This window comes from Podarcis tiliguerta (assembly GCF_965153285.1).
Source record: "Podarcis tiliguerta genome assembly, chromosome: Z".
NCBI classification, from domain to species: domain Eukaryota; kingdom Metazoa; phylum Chordata; class Lepidosauria; order Squamata; family Lacertidae; genus Podarcis; species Podarcis tiliguerta.
In genome coordinates this window covers 1,550,350-1,566,914 of record NC_139553.1, presented here as the reverse complement: position 1 = coordinate 1,566,914, position 16,565 = coordinate 1,550,350, and the positions used below count along the sequence as shown (strand labels likewise).

The window sequence follows — 16,565 nt, the reverse complement described above, 5'->3', positions numbered from 1 at the left end:
CCTGTTCAGTCTTCTGACACTCATCATTGATGGGCAGCTGCAGGCAGGTCTGACTCAAGACAGTTTGGCACCCGAGCAAACCACAGAGTGGTGTCCCCCTCCACACCAGGGAGGAAGGGGTGAGTGAAAATCCACATCAGGGAAAGGGGGGAGGGAGATAAAGGTCTACACCAGGACCTGCTGCCTTTGTGCACCCTGCTGCCTGAGGCGGTTGCTTCACCTTGCCTCATGGGTGAGCTGGCCCTGATCTCTAGGGCTCTAGATCTTCAAACTGGGCTTGGAGTGGGCAGCTCTTCAAACAGAGAACTGTCCTCTGTCAAGTGCCCGTGGTCACCTGCATCCAGAGGATGTCACTGCTGGCCTCTCTGGCTCCAGCCTTCACCCAGCAGCAGGTGTAGCTCAGCACCTGCTTTCCCACCTGTAGCTTGGGGTCCTTTCCAGGCGCAGCCCATCCAGCTATGTCTGCCGTGGCTGCAGCAGCCAGTGCCTTTTTTGGGGGGGGCTGTTCGAAGCGCTTCCTGGCTGCTCATTAAGAGAGGCTTGCCTGCGCTTCCCACTCTTAATTGCCACAGCGGATTCCAGGCATGTTCCGTCATTCCTGTTTTTTCTGCCTGAGCGGGAATTCAAGAATAAAAGGACTGATGAAAAGGGTGCGCTGGGCTGTGTGGAGCGCAGCACATTCCCCAGCGTCACATGGAGCTGGGCTGGCGGGGGCGGAGGGATGGAACGGAAGCCTGCATCCTGGAAACCCCCCCACCCCGGGGTGAAAGGTAGCTCATGGAGGAATGTGGCTTGAAACCAGGCAGGAATGGTGTGTGTGTGTGTGTGTGCGTGCATGAAAGGCTGAGCATCTGCACAGGGAGGCCCCCCTGCAAACGCAACCAGGAGGGTGGCACACATGCCACACAGTTGACTATGTAGACCATCTTTGGGGTGACACAGAAGTGTCAGCAGGGCAGACAAAGGGAGCCCTTCAGCTCCTCCTCTCAAGAGAAGGGCCATTGAGGGTTCGCAAAGACCCCAACAATGAACGAAGACATTTTAAAATGTTCATGAACATCCTCTCTAGTGAAGGACTCTGGCATCCCACCGCCTCACCCACTTTTTGCCCGGTGGTGATCCTTTTACATTTTGCTGGATTAGGGTTGTCACTCTTTGCTTTTAGTAATGTTTCCAAAAAATTGTTTTGAGATTTTTGTGTCGTATTTTTATGGTTTTGCTTTCCTGGTTTTGTTGGATGTATATGACATGTGACTGGTAAACCACTTTGGTGATGGTAGGGAATGCTTAAAAAGTGTTGTATAAGCTTATTAAATAAAAAAAAATCATTAAGGATCTGCTTAGTATACCACCCACCCACAAATCCAACCTGGAAGATAGCCCTCTTCTTCATGAATTAGTTTAATCCTCATTTAAAGCCATCCAAATTTGTGGCCATCGTTGCCTCCTGTGGGAGAGAGTTCCACAGTTTAACTGCTGTGTGAAGAAGGACTTTTTTTTAGCTGTCCTGAATCATCCAACGTTCAACTTCATAGGATGTCCACACGTTCTAGTGTTAGGCGAAAGGGAGAAAAACTTCTCCTTATCCTCTCTCCATGCAATGCATACTTTTATAAATTTCTATCTTGTCATCTCTTACCATTTTTCCAAACTAAAAAGTCCCAAACGATGCAACCTTCCTTCGTAGGAGGGCTGCTCCATTCTTTTGACCATTTTGGTGCCCTTTTCTGAAGCTTCTCCAACTCAACAATATCCTTTTTGAGGCGAGGTAACCAGAACTGTACAAAAGCAGCTCAAGGTAGCCTATCCACGTCTGCCCCTTCCCTGTTTTGTCCTCGCAGCAACCCTGTGAGGTAAGTTAGGTTGAGAGAGCAAGACAGGCCCAAGGTCACCCAGTGAGTAGGGATTTGAACCTGGGTCTCCCAAGTCCTAGTCACACTCTCACCTCTATGCCACACAAAGGTCAGAATCATACCCTTGTCTCTACAAGTGCCATGTGTAGCAAAAGGTTTATACCTACTCCTACTCTCAAAAATACAAGTCATCACATACAGGAATCCTCCTGGAATTTGCCATTTTGGTTTTGATGCTTTGACCTCACTCGCCTCTTCCCCCACTGCTACCAGCGCTGCCAATAATTTCAATGTAGGCATTCACCCAAATGCTACTGGAGACAGCAAGGGACCAAGCTCACTCCCCCAGCCCTCCCCTAGAAAATGCTCCCCACCAGGATTTGCAGCACATTTGCACCATGCACATTTGCACACTGCGGCGACACCTGCTGTCCAGCTACCTCACAGTTGCCTTTGCCTCCCCATCTCCAGGGCTTGTCTCCTCCGAGCTGGTCAGCGTCTGCTCCTCATCTCCATGTAAGAATGGAGGCACCTGTAAAGACTTGGAAGATGGCTACAGGTGCCTCTGTCCCCAGAGCCTTTCAGCCTATGTGGGAAAAGACTGTGAGTACCTCTACGACGTGTGCGCCGGGCACCCCTGCCTACCTGAGTGGATCTGCCACGGGACTCCTGGACACCTGAACTACACCTGCCATTGTCAGCCCGGCTTGGCAGGTCTCTCCTGCAGCAGTGAAGGCGAGGTGTGCAAGAGCAGCCCCTGCCTGCAGCCTCATTTGCAGTGTGTGGAGCTGCCTGGTGGGTATGGCTGCCAGTGCCCGAGCGGGGGCAGCTGCCAGGCTGGGCCTTCCCTTTGCTCCAGCCAGCCGTGCCGCAACAACGGCACCTGCGTGGAGAGTGCTGGGGAGTACAGCTGCCAGTGCCAACCTGGCCACAGCGGTGCCCACTGCGAGGAGGACGTGGGCGAGTGTGCCTCTAGCCCGTGCCAGAATGGGGCCATCTGCCTGGACAGGGCTAATGAGTACAGTTGTTTCTGTGTGCCTGGCTTCCAGGGCTACCGCTGCGAAATAGACATCAACGAGTGTGCCTCCCGGCCTTGCCAACACAACAGCACCTGCCTCAACCTGATGGACCACTATGCTTGCCAGTGCCTACCTGGCTACACAGGTACTACTTGCAGGATGGGGGCTGTGTTCCTTTGGGGCAACTGTAGGGGAAGGGTTGGCACGTGCCAAATGCAAAAGTGGGTGGGGCAACAGTAGTGCATTTTACCTTTGTGCAGGAGGATGCAACTCAAAGAGGCAGTGGGGCATGGCCAGTGAGGCTTATGGCCTTGGGAGAGTCCCAGGGGCCAGGCAGGGAAGCTTGGAGGGCCACATTCACTCCCCCTTGCCTGAGGTTCCCCCAGTGCACTAAGGGCACTTCATGGGTCACCAGCATCTTCACGCAGGAACACAAGTGAGAACATCTTGCTGTCTATCTACGTAACTTATTTAGCTCACCATGGGACCTTTGGGTGAAGGGTGGGTAATTAACAGCAACAACTTAGTTATACATGGATGGTGGTCCTGGGATGATGGAACAGAGAGCAGAATGACTTGTCATAGGGGGCATCTGTGATCAGAAATGTCTTCGGTCCCAGGTAGCCAATGTGGTGACTCCTGGAGGGTAGATGCTGTTGCTGGACTACAATTCCCATCATCCCATGCTGTCTGCTGGAGCTGATGGGAGTTGTATCACACAGCACCCAGAGGCCCCCAAGTTAGCCATCCATCCCTGTTGTGAATACTCAAGCCAGCCAATATCTTAAGGATGGGCAGTTCAAGGGGCTCTTGAATTCCTCCCTGCAGCTCTGATAGTTCTGTGACACCAAACCATCTCAGTGGGCCCTGATTCACTCCCCACTTGCCAGCTTTGTGCTGAAGCAGCTCCCGCAAGGGTCTTTTCTCAGTGTCTGCACCCCCACCTCTGTTATCAGGGTGGAATCCAGTCACGAGTGCCCCCGCCTGTACCTGGTACCAGCCAGCACGCAGACGCTCTTCTTGACCTTGCTCTTCCTTGCGGAATAAACAGCAGGGGCTGTTACGGGAGTTACATTGCTGTGAAGGAATGTCAGGGTGACTGGCTGAAGATAGTGGGATGGGACAGGGTGGGTAGGCAGAGGGGGGGGGGGCGTAGCAGCATCAGATTGCCTTTCTGCTGGTTCTCAGTCACACACACCCTGCCCCCAGTGCTGTGGGAGGCAAGCGCTTTCTTGGCAGTGAAAACTCTGCTCTACTCAAGGAGAACGACGGGAGGAAAGGAATCTGAGAAAATTGAGGGGGGGGGGGAGAGAGAATGAAATGCCATCCATCTTGATTTCACTCCCTTAAAGGAGATTCCTGGTTTCCGCCTTTTCTTTCTCTGCACCCTCCCACCCCAGGATGAGTAGGTAGGGGTTTGAGAACAAAAATGGGTAAGGATGCCTGGAAGGTATAGAAGCAAACATGGCAAAAGCTTTAAAAAACTTTTAAAGCCACCCCTCAGCCACTTTGGATCATCAGAATCAAAGCCAGTGTAGTGGTTAGAGCAGGGGGGGTGGCAGGAGAGGGTGGCAAGTATGGGAGGAAGAACCAAAGACAATCAAAGAAGCATATACCGTATTTTTTCTCTATAAGACTCACTTTTTCCCTCCTAAAAAGTAAGGGGAAATGTGTGTGCGTCTTATGGAGCGAATGCAGGCTGTGCAGCTATCCCAGAAGCCAGAACAGCAAGAGGGATCGTTGCTTTCACTGCGCAGCGATTCCTCTTGCTGTTCTGGCTTCTGAGATGCAGAGTATTTTTTTTCTTGTTTTCCTCCTCCAAAAACTAGGTGCGTCTTGTTGTCTGGTGCGTCTTATAGAGCGAAAAATACGGTAAATATTTCCGTATTTGTAGTTTCTCTATCTATATCATCTAATTTGCAGAATACAGATAGATATCTTTTCAAAAAAGATATTGCAGTATAACCTAAATCACAGGGTTGTTGTGGGGATTAGATGAGGAGGGGGACAACCATGTACCCCACCTTGAATTCCTTTGGATAAAAAGGTGTGGTATTAATGCAACAGACAGACAGACAGACAGACAGACAGAAAAGGCAGCCCACAAAAAAGAAGCAACAACGCTTTCACCAGCCTGGTGCACCTCTGCCAGCTTGGCTATATGAGTTTGGGTCTGGTGAAAGTACAGCCCTTCTGGCTGGAGCTGATGTGGGCTGTAGTCCAATCTGGGGAAACTGGCCTTCCACCCAAAGACGCTGGGCTGTACCTTTCGTCAAGCAGGGGAGGGGCAGGAAGCATTGGGCAAGAATGGTTCTCAATGCCCTTTTGTTGTCCAAGCTTGGTGCAGCAGGAGGGCACTGAGCTATTTTTAAAGCGGATGTTATCACTATGTTTCAAATACCTGAATGCCCTTTGCAGAGACGAAGGCAAGGACTTGTGATATGGCCCCAGAAGGAAGGTCTGTGGTGGAGCTTCAACTAGAGGAGAGGTGATTGTTCTTGACTATTAGGAGGAACAAGTGGAACCAATTTACATGGGACAGGGGGTTTCAGGCTGAGTCTGAGCGGACATTTGTTAGGGATTATCCAGCACTGGACCTATCCAACTCTCTCGATTCTGTGGCCAAACTTTGCATCTGTCATAGGAATGGAAAGTGTGTGTGAATGTGAGAGGGGGGTGGGGTGTCATCTAAGCCCTAGAACTTAGGGGGAGGAGGGGGCATTGTTCCTTGATGCTGCTCTTTGACCATTGTGTAGTTAGACTTGCAACATGATGATTAAAAATATTTGCATATCTGACATCTCAGATGAGGCAATTGCTGTTTGGATGGGAGGCAAACAGCATTTTGAAACAAATGCGTCCAAAAATATTCAGACCCACAAGCTTAAATTTGGCTGATCTGGCAATGGCAAGAGAAGGTGTCCTTTTCTAGGGCCACTTCCTCCCTGATGACTGAAGCATGCTGTGTGTTGACACCTGGCCATAGCATGGTCCGACATCCATATGCCACCCAGTCACACTTTGCATGCCACCACAACAAACACGGGGTTGTGGCCACGGACATTTGGCCGGCATGGGCTGAGCCTTCTTTGGCAAGATGGGATGCAAGGAAGTTTGCTGAATGTTCAACAGCTCTTGATCCACCAGATTAGGGGGCCAGCACATTCCTTGTGGATTAAGCGTAGCCATGACTGCTGTGAAGCAGAACTCTGCCAGAAACTAGGATTAGGTGGACTAGCAGGTGCCAGCGCCGAGATGTATGCTCAGGCCTGATGCTAAACCACAGCAGCTCTTGATGCCAGAGACAGGGCAGCCTACATCAGAAACCCTCTTATATTTTGTGGGCCTTCCCCCAAGCCTGCAAATAGCTGTTTCTGTGCAGCTCCTTAGCGGCCCACTTCTTAGGCTCACTAGGGTCTGTAGAAGCATCTAAATGGTTGCTGCCTTGCCATGGGTAACCAAAAACCTCAGGAAGTGTTTCTAGAAAGAACAGAGACCTATTTACCCACCTGATTCCCAGTATTGGTTGCGACACTTGTTCAGTCATGGTGGAGATTAGATGTTGATGTATGTTATTGTATCATCATCATCATCATCATCATCATCATCATCGTTATTTCCTGCCTTTTCCCCAAGATTGGGACTCAAGGCATCTTACAGATAAAATAGAAGCAGCTAAAAATGTAAAAAGAAAAGCAATAATGAAGAAGCAATTAAACACAGACACTCAAGCACGCAAATTCACATATAATGCATTGGGCAGTTTTGTCTTTCATACACTGCTTTAATATTCTTAATGACTGCTTAGACAAAAGCACTATTTTTAAAGAAACAGTAACAAAACTCATTGATTTATAAGATTTTTATTCTGCTTTCTCAGTAAAATGTGGCAGATTGCAAAGTGGCAAACATAAATACTAAACAACACTCAGTGAGCAATACCAGAAGAACTCACTGTTTAAAAACCCAATAAACTTAAAAATAGCCAGCATATGAAAAGAGCCGGCTTAGAACCCACATAAAACCACAACATAAGCAAACAGATGTTGCACCAGAGTCTCTGCAGACCAATTAAAACATTTCCATAAAACAGCCAAGACTTAGGGCTCATCCACAATTCCACTTGTCCTGCCGCTTTGCCATGGGAAAACCCACTGTTTACCTCTGAATCGCAACAAATATCAATTAAGTTTTCTCCACATTGATGTTTGCTCTGATTCAGTGCTAAAGAGAAGATTTTCCGGGGGAAAGCAGAGAGGCAGGGGCGGAGCCTACAAAGGACAGGACAAGCAGAAAACTGCTCAGACACATGCGGAAGTGTGGACAAGCCCTTAGTGTGTTTTCAAGACTATCTTAAAGTTTGGCCAGGGTGCATCTTGCCTCATTATTGAGTTGGAGGTTCAGAGGGAAAATACAACATAGTCAGGCCTTGAAAAGAAGCCTCACTTAATTGCAACATCACTAGACTTGGGGGGAAGGTCCACGCAGCAGCTACAACTGGGAGAAAACTACAGGAGCCCAATCACGCCCCAAAGCACCCACTTAACTCCTACGCAACTCCCATCTCATTTGGAGTTTATGGGGGGCTCCCTCACATCCCTCCTGGCAGCAGAGAGGTCCATGCTGGGGTTTCCAGTGCACTCAGACTGGAGGCACCACCCACACATAGCATGTAGGTGTGGCTCCCTGGATTTCACCCCTGCAACAACTTGAGCAGGTCAATCCTCTCTTAGGCTCAGTTTCCCACCTTTGAAGTTGGAGGTAATGGCACAGTGCTGAGCTGGCTTGGCCATTGAAGGGGCATTAGAACTTTGCTCTGGAGGAAGGGTCCTAGTTCAGTGGTGTCAGATGCTGGTGTGGTTGCTCGAGAGTAAACAGCCAAGACTCCGACCTGTCTTTTCCAGGCTTTATTCTTGGTGCAAACTATTTACACTGAAGAGCGTCGTAAGTTCATGTCTGGCTCAATCGCTATCAGAATCTGGGAGTGGTCGGTCTTTGTACCTCCCCCAGCATAAAAGTCATGTCACCCCCAGCCTTTTCTGCCCCTCCCTGCGCCGAAGACTACTGCGCAGAATGGGCGCTGGCAAGGGCGTACTTCCCGCCTCTCTGGTTTGCTCAGGCTCGGTGTTGAGGCTCTCCCTAGCACCCCCTGGTCCCTGCACCTTTTCTCCACTGGAGGTGGGGCTTTCCTCCTCCCCGGAAGAGGAACTGCTTTGTAAGATTTTCAGAGGCTCCCTATAATACAACTGCCCTTCCATCTCTCGCCTCTGAGCTGATGGCAGTTCCCTAACAAGTGGCATAGCACCTGCCGCCAGATTCAATCCCTGGCCTCTCCTGTGGGGTAGGGTGGGAAAGGACTTCTGCCTGAGACTCTGCAGAAAGTCACTGCCAGTCAGAGTAAACAATACTGATCTAGATGAGGCAGTACTCTCGCCCAGCATAAAGGCAGCTTCCTATGTTCCTCAGACTTGCTGGGCTTCTGTTCTCCTGTAAAGTGAACAAGGAAGTAAAAGTTCCAAAGCACTGGAAAATTTAAGAGTGTGGCATGTAAATCTTCCTCTCAATTCACCATTCTTTCTTCTGCTCTTCCAACCAAGGTGTGAACTGTGAAGTGGAGGTTGATGAATGTGAGTCGGGCCCTTGCTGGAATGGCGGCACCTGCAGTGACCATGTTGGGTTCTTCACCTGCTCGTGTACACCTGGGTATGAGGGAGCACAGTGTGAGGTGGACATCAATGAGTGCCAGAGCCACCCATGTCTCAATGAGGGAAGGTGCCTCGACCTCATCAACAGGTGAGTGCCTCTGGCTTCACTCAGCAGGATTTGATATGGCTCCCGTTATCTCCCAACCTTGCCCCCACCAGCTTATCTACAGTATATACCATGGTTTCCACAGATGCATTTGTAGCTAAACTGCGTTTGCAGAAAAGAAGCTGTCTAAACTCAAGAGTACAATATAATGCTAATTCTTAGTATTGCCACTGCGACACTAACAAGTCTACAATTCATTTAAAATACAGCAGAAGAAAGTTAACTGAGTGTAAAGCTTACCGTTAGATCAACTGATGACACTCAAAAGTTGCCCCCAGAGCTGAAGGTATTATTCTGGGATGTTGTCAATTGGGAAATAAAAATTGCTCCATGATAGAGCACCTGCTTTCCGTGTAAAAGGTCCCAAGTTTAACCCATGAAATTTCCAGGTAGGTTTGGGAAAGACTTCTGTCTGAAGCGCCAAACAGCTGCTTCTTGTCATTGCAGATCATGCTGAGCTAGAAGGTGCCCAGTGGTCTGACTCAATAGAATTATAGGATGGTAGAGCTGGAGGGGACCCCAAGGGTCATGTAGTCCAGCCCCCTGCAATATAAGTAAAATGCAGTACAAGGCAATATTCAGCACCCCCCTTTTATACCTAGACTCAAAGCCCAGAAACGTGTCACTGGTCATCTGCCAGACCTCCACCATTGAGGTTCCTGCAGCAGGAGGGTGGGGCATGGAAGGCAGAATCTAACACCCCCTGGGGGAAAATGCCATCTCTTATTCTTATTTTTATTTCCAAGAGATCTAGATTGTCATCTGGTTTGTGCACAGATAGAATTACCGTATTTTTCGCTCTATAAGACACACCAGACCACAAGACTCACCTAGTTTTTGGAGGAGGAAAATATTCTGAATCTCAGAAGCCAGAACAGCAAGAGGGATCGCTGCGCAGTGAAAGCAGCAATCCCTCTTGCTGTTCTGGCTTCTGGGATAGCTGTGCAGCCTGCATTCGCTCCATAAAATGCACACACATTTCCCCTTACTTTTTAGGAGGGAAAAAGTGAGTCTTACAGTGCAAAAAATACGGTACTTGCCTTACCTGCTTTTGATGCAGATGATTCTGGAGTAGGGACCATTTTTATTCTCACATAACACATTAGAAGAATTTTCTCAAACAGTAGACATATATGAGGAACCCCCTAACATACATGAATTCCAGTCTTCAGGGGGAGAATGACATAGTTTACCACCTCTAGCAGAACAGGGAGGCTTTGGGAGACCCTGAGGTTTGCACGCAGGTGGCGCTGTGGGTTAAACCACAGAGCCTAGGACTTGCCAATCAGAAGGTAGGTGGTTTGAATCCCCGCAGTGACAGGGTGAGCTCCCGTTGCTCGGTCCCTGCTCCTGCCAACCTAGCAGTTCAAAAGCACGTCAAAGTGCAAATAGATAAATAGGTACCACTCCAGCGGGAAGGTAAACGGAGTTTCCGTGCGCTGCTCTGGTTTGCCAGAAGCGGCTTAGTCATGCTGGCCACATGACCCGGAAGCTGTACGCCGGCTCCCTCGGCCAGTAAAGCGAGATGAGCGCCGCAACCCCAGAGTCGGCCACGACTGGACCTAATGGTCAGGGGTCCCTTTACCTTTAAGGTTTGCAGTAGTACAAAGGTGATGGTGGGGAAATCACTCTGAAGGGCCTAATCGAGGTCTGTGGAATATTGAATGATTCTCTGTGGGGTGGGGGTGGGGGAGAGAGAAGGGGAAGCTGGGGAGGAGGAGGCTGGGAGGGATGCATGGACTCCTCAACAGCAACAGTCTGTGCTGTGATATTTTGTGGCAAGTAAGCATGGAGGGAAATTCAATTCAGTTCTCATTTATAGGTGAAACTCCATAAATCACACTTTCCAGTACAATTTGCAAACTGAAGTTCACAGTAATGTGAGCAAGAATGCTTATGCTTTGGAAAAGTGTGCCTATCAATGCATATATTACTGAAAATAGTATTAAAAAATATGTGTTATTAAGGGTAACTGCTTTGCATAAATGTATGTTGTGGGCAAAATTCTATTCAAAAATAGGTACAGTAGGAGAAATCCGAACCAAATGCTGATGAAATTTCATGAAGACCTTTGCTGATGAAATTTCATGAAGACACAGCAAATAAATAAATCTCAAACTGATGTGGAGATGTGGACAACTGAATTTCAGGCTGGAAAATTAAGAAATGGAGAGAAACAAAAATGGGCAGGGACTCCCCTCCCTCATTGCAAGGCCCGCTTTATTTGTAATGACGACCACAACTATTTACTCCTGAGTTCTCAGGAACTGAAATGTGGAATTGCATGATGTAGAAGACATAAGAACCTAAAAAGACGCTGCTGGGTCAGGCCAGTGGCCCATCTAGCCCAACATCCTGTTCACAGTGGCCATCCAGATGTTGCAATGCAAAACCTGCAAGCAGGAACTGAGCACAAGAGCAACACTCTCCCCTTGTGTGGCTTCCAGCAACTGGTATTCACAAGCATTGCTGTCTTCGTTGTGGAGGCAAAGCAGACTCATTGTGGCCAGTAGCCACCAATAGCCCTCTCCTCCATGAATTTGTCCATCCAAGTTGGTGGCCACCCCTGCCTCCTGTGCGAGGGAGTTCCATAGTTCAGCTGCACGAATATGTACTTCCTTTCATCTGTCCAGAATCTTCCAACAATTCCCGAAAAGGGTCTTTCTCCATGGGTGGTGGCAAAGGCTCCCTAACCATGAATCATGGCTCTGTGCTGTTGTTCTTCCCCAGCTACCAGTGTGACTGCCTCAACACGGGCTTTGAAGGGCAACATTGTGAGCTGGATATCTTGGAATGTGCCTCCCAGCCTTGCCAGAATGGTGGTACCTGCCTGGAAGGGGTTGGATGCTACAGCTGTGTTTGCTGGCCAGGTACGTGAAGTCTTTATGTTGTTCTCCTATAGTCCAAAAGCTTTTTCCCGTCACAAAGTGAAGTCAACATGTCCCTATGACTTTCAGCCCAGCAGTAAACCCATCCCCAATCCTGTGAAAATCTGACAATGTACCTCCAGGCTCAACTAACTTTGCAAAAGCTTTCCCAGGCTCTGTTGCATTTATTCATTATCCTAATCTTGTCCCAGAAGTCAGCTTGAAACCATCACACAAGATACAGGGCCCTGGGTCCTTTTCTCCGTTCTGCCTGGACACTGAGGTCCAGCTCCTTCTGGCGGTTCCCTCACTGTGAGAAGCCAAGTTACAGGGAACCAGGCAGAGGGCCTTCTTGGTGGTGGCGCCCGCCCTGTGGAATGCCCTCCCACCAGTTGTCAAAGAGAAAAATAACTACCAAACTTTTAGAAGACATCTAAAGGCAGCCCTGTTTAGTGAAGCTTTTAATGTTTAATAGGTTATTCTATTTTAGTGTTCTGTTGGAAGCTGCCCAGAGTGGCTGGGGAAACCCAGCCAGATCGGCAGAGTATAAATTATAAATTATTATAAATAATAATAATAATAATAATAATAATATATTATTATTATTATTATTATTATTATTATTATTGTAAAAGATTTTATTAAGACATTCATAGTACGTTACAATACAAAGCAAACTTATTTAAACAAAAACAAAAACAGAGAACGAAGCAAAAAAGAAATATGAAGTCCTCTTTCACAGGTAAATCTTAACTTGTCCCACACAGAGAGAGCTGAACCCTCCCAGCTCTCACCTGGGAGATTCTCTTGCTTCTCCCATCCTTCCACCCTGGGAGATCTTCACCTCCCTACGTGCAGGGTCAACTGCTACATCCATCACCTTCATCTGCATGTTAATCCCTCCTTAAGCCTGAGTAGAGGACAACACAAAACATTACAAAATGAAAGCTGAGCGAAACTAAAACCAAAACAGAAAAAGGAAAAGGAAACAGAATAAAAGATAAGGATATTTAAAGGAAATAATGAAGGGGTATAAAAGAGGGGAAATATGGTGTGTGTGTTTTTTAAAAAGAAATAAGTAAAAAGGACTTCCTATTATCCCTCTGCCAATTATATATACAAGAGTTCTTCAAAACAGCTGAATGCTCAACCCAGCTGATCCTCCCTCTGCCAGGCGATGTTTTCCAGTCTTCTGACTGGGCATCTCAGGTTTATTAATTTTTCTTTTGAGGCAAGGAGTCCAAAAGAGGTTCTCTAATTATTATTATTATGGATAAAAGTCAACAATAGTCTTCCTCCAATCCAACATCACAGCTTTACCTGCAAGATTAAGAAACATTCAGTCCTTGTTCTTTATTCCCTCAAGAGTTTATTTACTGTTGTTATGTATTAAGACAATGATCCATAATTATTTACTTATTGTAAAGTCATTGATTCACACCCAGATCCATATCTTCCAAATGCATTTCCTGTTGGCCATGGTTTTTCATCCATATATATGTGTGTTTCCATTTCCTCATTTGCCATTCCTTTCCCTAAAGTGTTGCAAGAGGCTTAATAGCTTTTTCTTCTAAATTCAATCCAAATTGAATGTAGAATCCTTTCTTTCTCAACTGCCAGCTCAGGATATTTCTTAGTCTTTCCATCCCTGGATACCTTCCCCTCCTCCAGCATTTAGCTGTCTCACTCCTTCAGGCATCTGTATAGAGGTCCTCCCAATTTCATCATCTATTGCCTCTAACTTTACCATTCCATTCCCCTCTTTCGGCAATTCTCCATCAGTATTTCCCCCTGCCCCCAAGTACTCTGTAACTTATCTGGCCTCAGCTTTGTCCAGGGCATTTTTGTTAATCATTTTACACATCTCTGCTCTAATTTCTTCCAATTGTTCATCAAATAATTTCTGTACAACAGTGATAGTCAATGGGGTATTTTTCAGCACTTTCACTACCCTGAGTACTCTCTCAGAAATCCACACACTTCTTGTTTATCTGAGATTGCATGCCTCAAATTCCCACAGCAGGCAACCATGTAGTTTCACATTATAAACAGCACATTCACCAGTGAGATGGAGAATTAGGAATAGAGCACAATGTGATAAAAATTTCTCAGAGCTGGAGAATCTCTTAGCTGTTTGAAAAACTTCATTCAGTATGTATGCTAAGAGCACTCTTCTTACTTTATTCGTTTTTAGCCCCTTAATGATTTCTCCTCGTAAGCCAACCGCCGGGTCGTATTTCAAATGAACATTTTAACTGACAGTGAGATAGTCTTAGTAGTAATTTATAGGAGTTTCAAAAACCAAAAAATTGGTTTTGCTGGTCATTGCCCTAAGGACTGACCTCTAGGGCTATTATGTGGTATTTGGGCAAAGTTATGGTTCCTCCAAGGGACGCGGGTGGCGCTGTGGGTTAAACCACAGAGCCTAGGACTTGCTGATCAGAAGGTCGGCGGTTCGAATCCCCGCAACGAGGTGAGCTCCCGTTGCTCCGTCCCTGCTCCTGCCAACCTAGCAGTTCGAAAGCACGTCCAAGTGCAAGTAGATCAATAGGTACTGCTCTGGCGGGAAGGTAAACAGTGTTTCCGTGCGCTGCTCTGGTTCGCCAGAAGCGGCTTAGTCCTGCTGGCCACATGACCTGGAAGCTGTACGCCGCCTTCCTCGGCCAATAAAGCGAGGCAATAAAGCCAATTTACCTTTACCTTTATGGTTCTTCCGCTCACTGTCTGTGTTCCTCATAGGTTTATTGGTTCCATGGTGGGGAGTTATCCTTCCAGAGCATTTGGAAGTTAATCCCTGTTATCTCTATTCATCAGAGATAATACAATAGACAGTACCTATCGTTAATCACCTCAGTTATCTCAGCAAGGGTGACTGACCTTCCATGCTGCCTTCCCAGAAATCTGGCTCTGGGTCCTGAATAGTGATTTGGGAGCAGGGTAGCGAGATTTGGTTTTGTTTGCACTATTGCAGACCATTTAATGCTCAGGTCTCAATACAATATTTGAAACGAAATACAGCTTTGAAATCTGCGCTTCTCCAAAATTCATGATGCAGTTCTTCAATGCCTGCCTCCAAAACAGTATATATTGGGGGAAAGTGTGGATAAAATATTAGTGAAAATTAACATATGCATTGTAATAGGGAATTAGGGGACATTTAAAACATTTTTTTAAATAGTTGTGTTTTTTTAAGTTGAAAACTGATTTAACAATATGGTGAAGATGGCTAAAACGAGAAGCCAGGAGAAACCAAAGTAGGCAGGTCCATCCATTCCTGGTTCTGATTGCCAGCATATCTTCTACGCAGCAGGAGTCCTTCTATAATGCAGGCATCGACGGGTGTCATGCCAGTTCATGCTGTGTGACTCCATGAATCTGTGTTCAGTGATGTATGAGCACAACGCTTTGTTTTGTCTCCAAGTAACTTCTGCTCAGAGTAGACCCATTAAGACAAATGGGCCTACTCTTTGCAATGGGTCTACTCTGAGTAGGACTAGTATTGGCTACACCCCACCGACCTGCTCAAATCTTTCTCAGGAATCTACAGAGAACGTAGTTCTGAGCTGTTTAAAATTTTTGTCACCTTTCGCTTTATGTCAGTAACCATCTGTGGCCATTAGGGTTGGGTCTGTTCTATTCTGCCTCTCCCCCCATCTCTGTTGGTCCACCTGCCTGCCTACCTACCTACCTCCACTCACTGTTTTCCCTTCTGTCTCCTTCTTCCTTCCTTTTTCCTCTATTTCATCTTTCACTTGCTCTCTCCATCTTTCTTTCCTCCAGCCCCACAGGGTGTTCTGCTTTCACTTCTAAGATCACTGCCAGCCAACTGGGGAGAGGGCCCCTCAGGGCCTCTGTGGTGGCCTAAACCAGTGACCAGATTCCTCTGCTGAGTAAGGAGTCCAGAGGAGCCTATGCACTCACTTGGCTGCAGATAACAGCAGAGGAGCGGCCAGGGAGGACACGGGCAGGCAGGCTCCTAGCCCAAGCCAGAGTGAAGAGGCATTGTTTCTGCACCCCCTGGGGCCTGGACCCTTGGCTGGGGCCAACCTGCCCAACCCCTAGGTATGCCCCTGCCACCACCATTGAGCAAAGCACCCCTGGGAATAACTTGCTAGAGAAGGAAGATGTCTTGTTGGCATCTCTTTAGGTGGACAGAATGACCCTGAGCATGGAGTGTTTGGGTTAGAGCAGGGGTTGGCAACCGAAGGGCCACAAGCGACCCACGGGGGTCGTTTAACCAGCCCACGAGCTGCCCCCAAAATGAGCCACCTGCTCGGCGAGTCCCTGTGTGCTGCGCTAAACCAGCACGGCGCAGGGACTCGCTTCCGTGGTGCCGGAAATTGTGTCTGCGCAGGAGCCGGAAATCATGGGCATGTGTGCGATCCGGCCCACGGAGGGATATCCGCTGGAGTGAACCGGCCCAGGTGAGGTAAACCTTGCCGACCCCTGGGTTAGGGGGTTCCTAGATCTAGCCCATTGCTTTGTGACAAATGAGGCACCTGTCAGCTCACCTGGCCTCTTGCCCCCTTTTCCTTTTTGTCACCAGGATACGTAGGGGAACACTGTGAAGTTGATGTGGACGAATGTGCCGCCCTTCCCTGCCTCAATGGGGGCCAGTGCTTTGAACGGTCCAATCAGAGCCACTACGGAGATCACATAGACTTCCCCCGGCACTTCACCTACCAGGAAGCTGCTGGATTCATTTGCAGGTGCCAGCCGGGCTTTGATGGTAAGTAATACACTGCCAGGTGGGGCGCATGTTTCGTTCTGAATGCTCCAGAGGAGATGCTTGATCAAAGAGCTTTGTAAATTCTGCGACCTGGGGCTCTGAGTGTGTGCATCATCTTGGCTTTACTTCTATTTTGTAGTTTTTAAAAACTAAGTAATTCACAGTGCGACACCACAGCTGAAAATCAAGGGGAAAGAAAGATGCGTTAATACACCCATGCAAAGCATCCAAAAATAGACAAGGCACAAACATATTAACGGAAAGCACATCAAAAACAAAACCAAGA

At 47.7% G+C, this 16,565-nt stretch overlaps 1 protein-coding gene across 1 annotated transcript in view; it reads left to right on the top strand.

The window, feature by feature from the left end:
• CRB2 (crumbs cell polarity complex component 2) overlaps positions 1-16,565 on the top strand; it is a 65,490-nt gene that overhangs the window by 14,353 nt on the left and 34,572 nt on the right. Inside the window, exons 2-5 of the mRNA XM_083422857.1 lie at positions 2,325-3,017; positions 8,470-8,665; positions 11,414-11,553; positions 16,097-16,279. Of these exons, the coding sequence (XP_083278983.1) occupies positions 2,325-3,017; positions 8,470-8,665; positions 11,414-11,553; positions 16,097-16,279 (1,212 nt within the window). The remainder of the gene's footprint in view (positions 1-2,324; positions 3,018-8,469; positions 8,666-11,413; positions 11,554-16,096; positions 16,280-16,565) is intronic.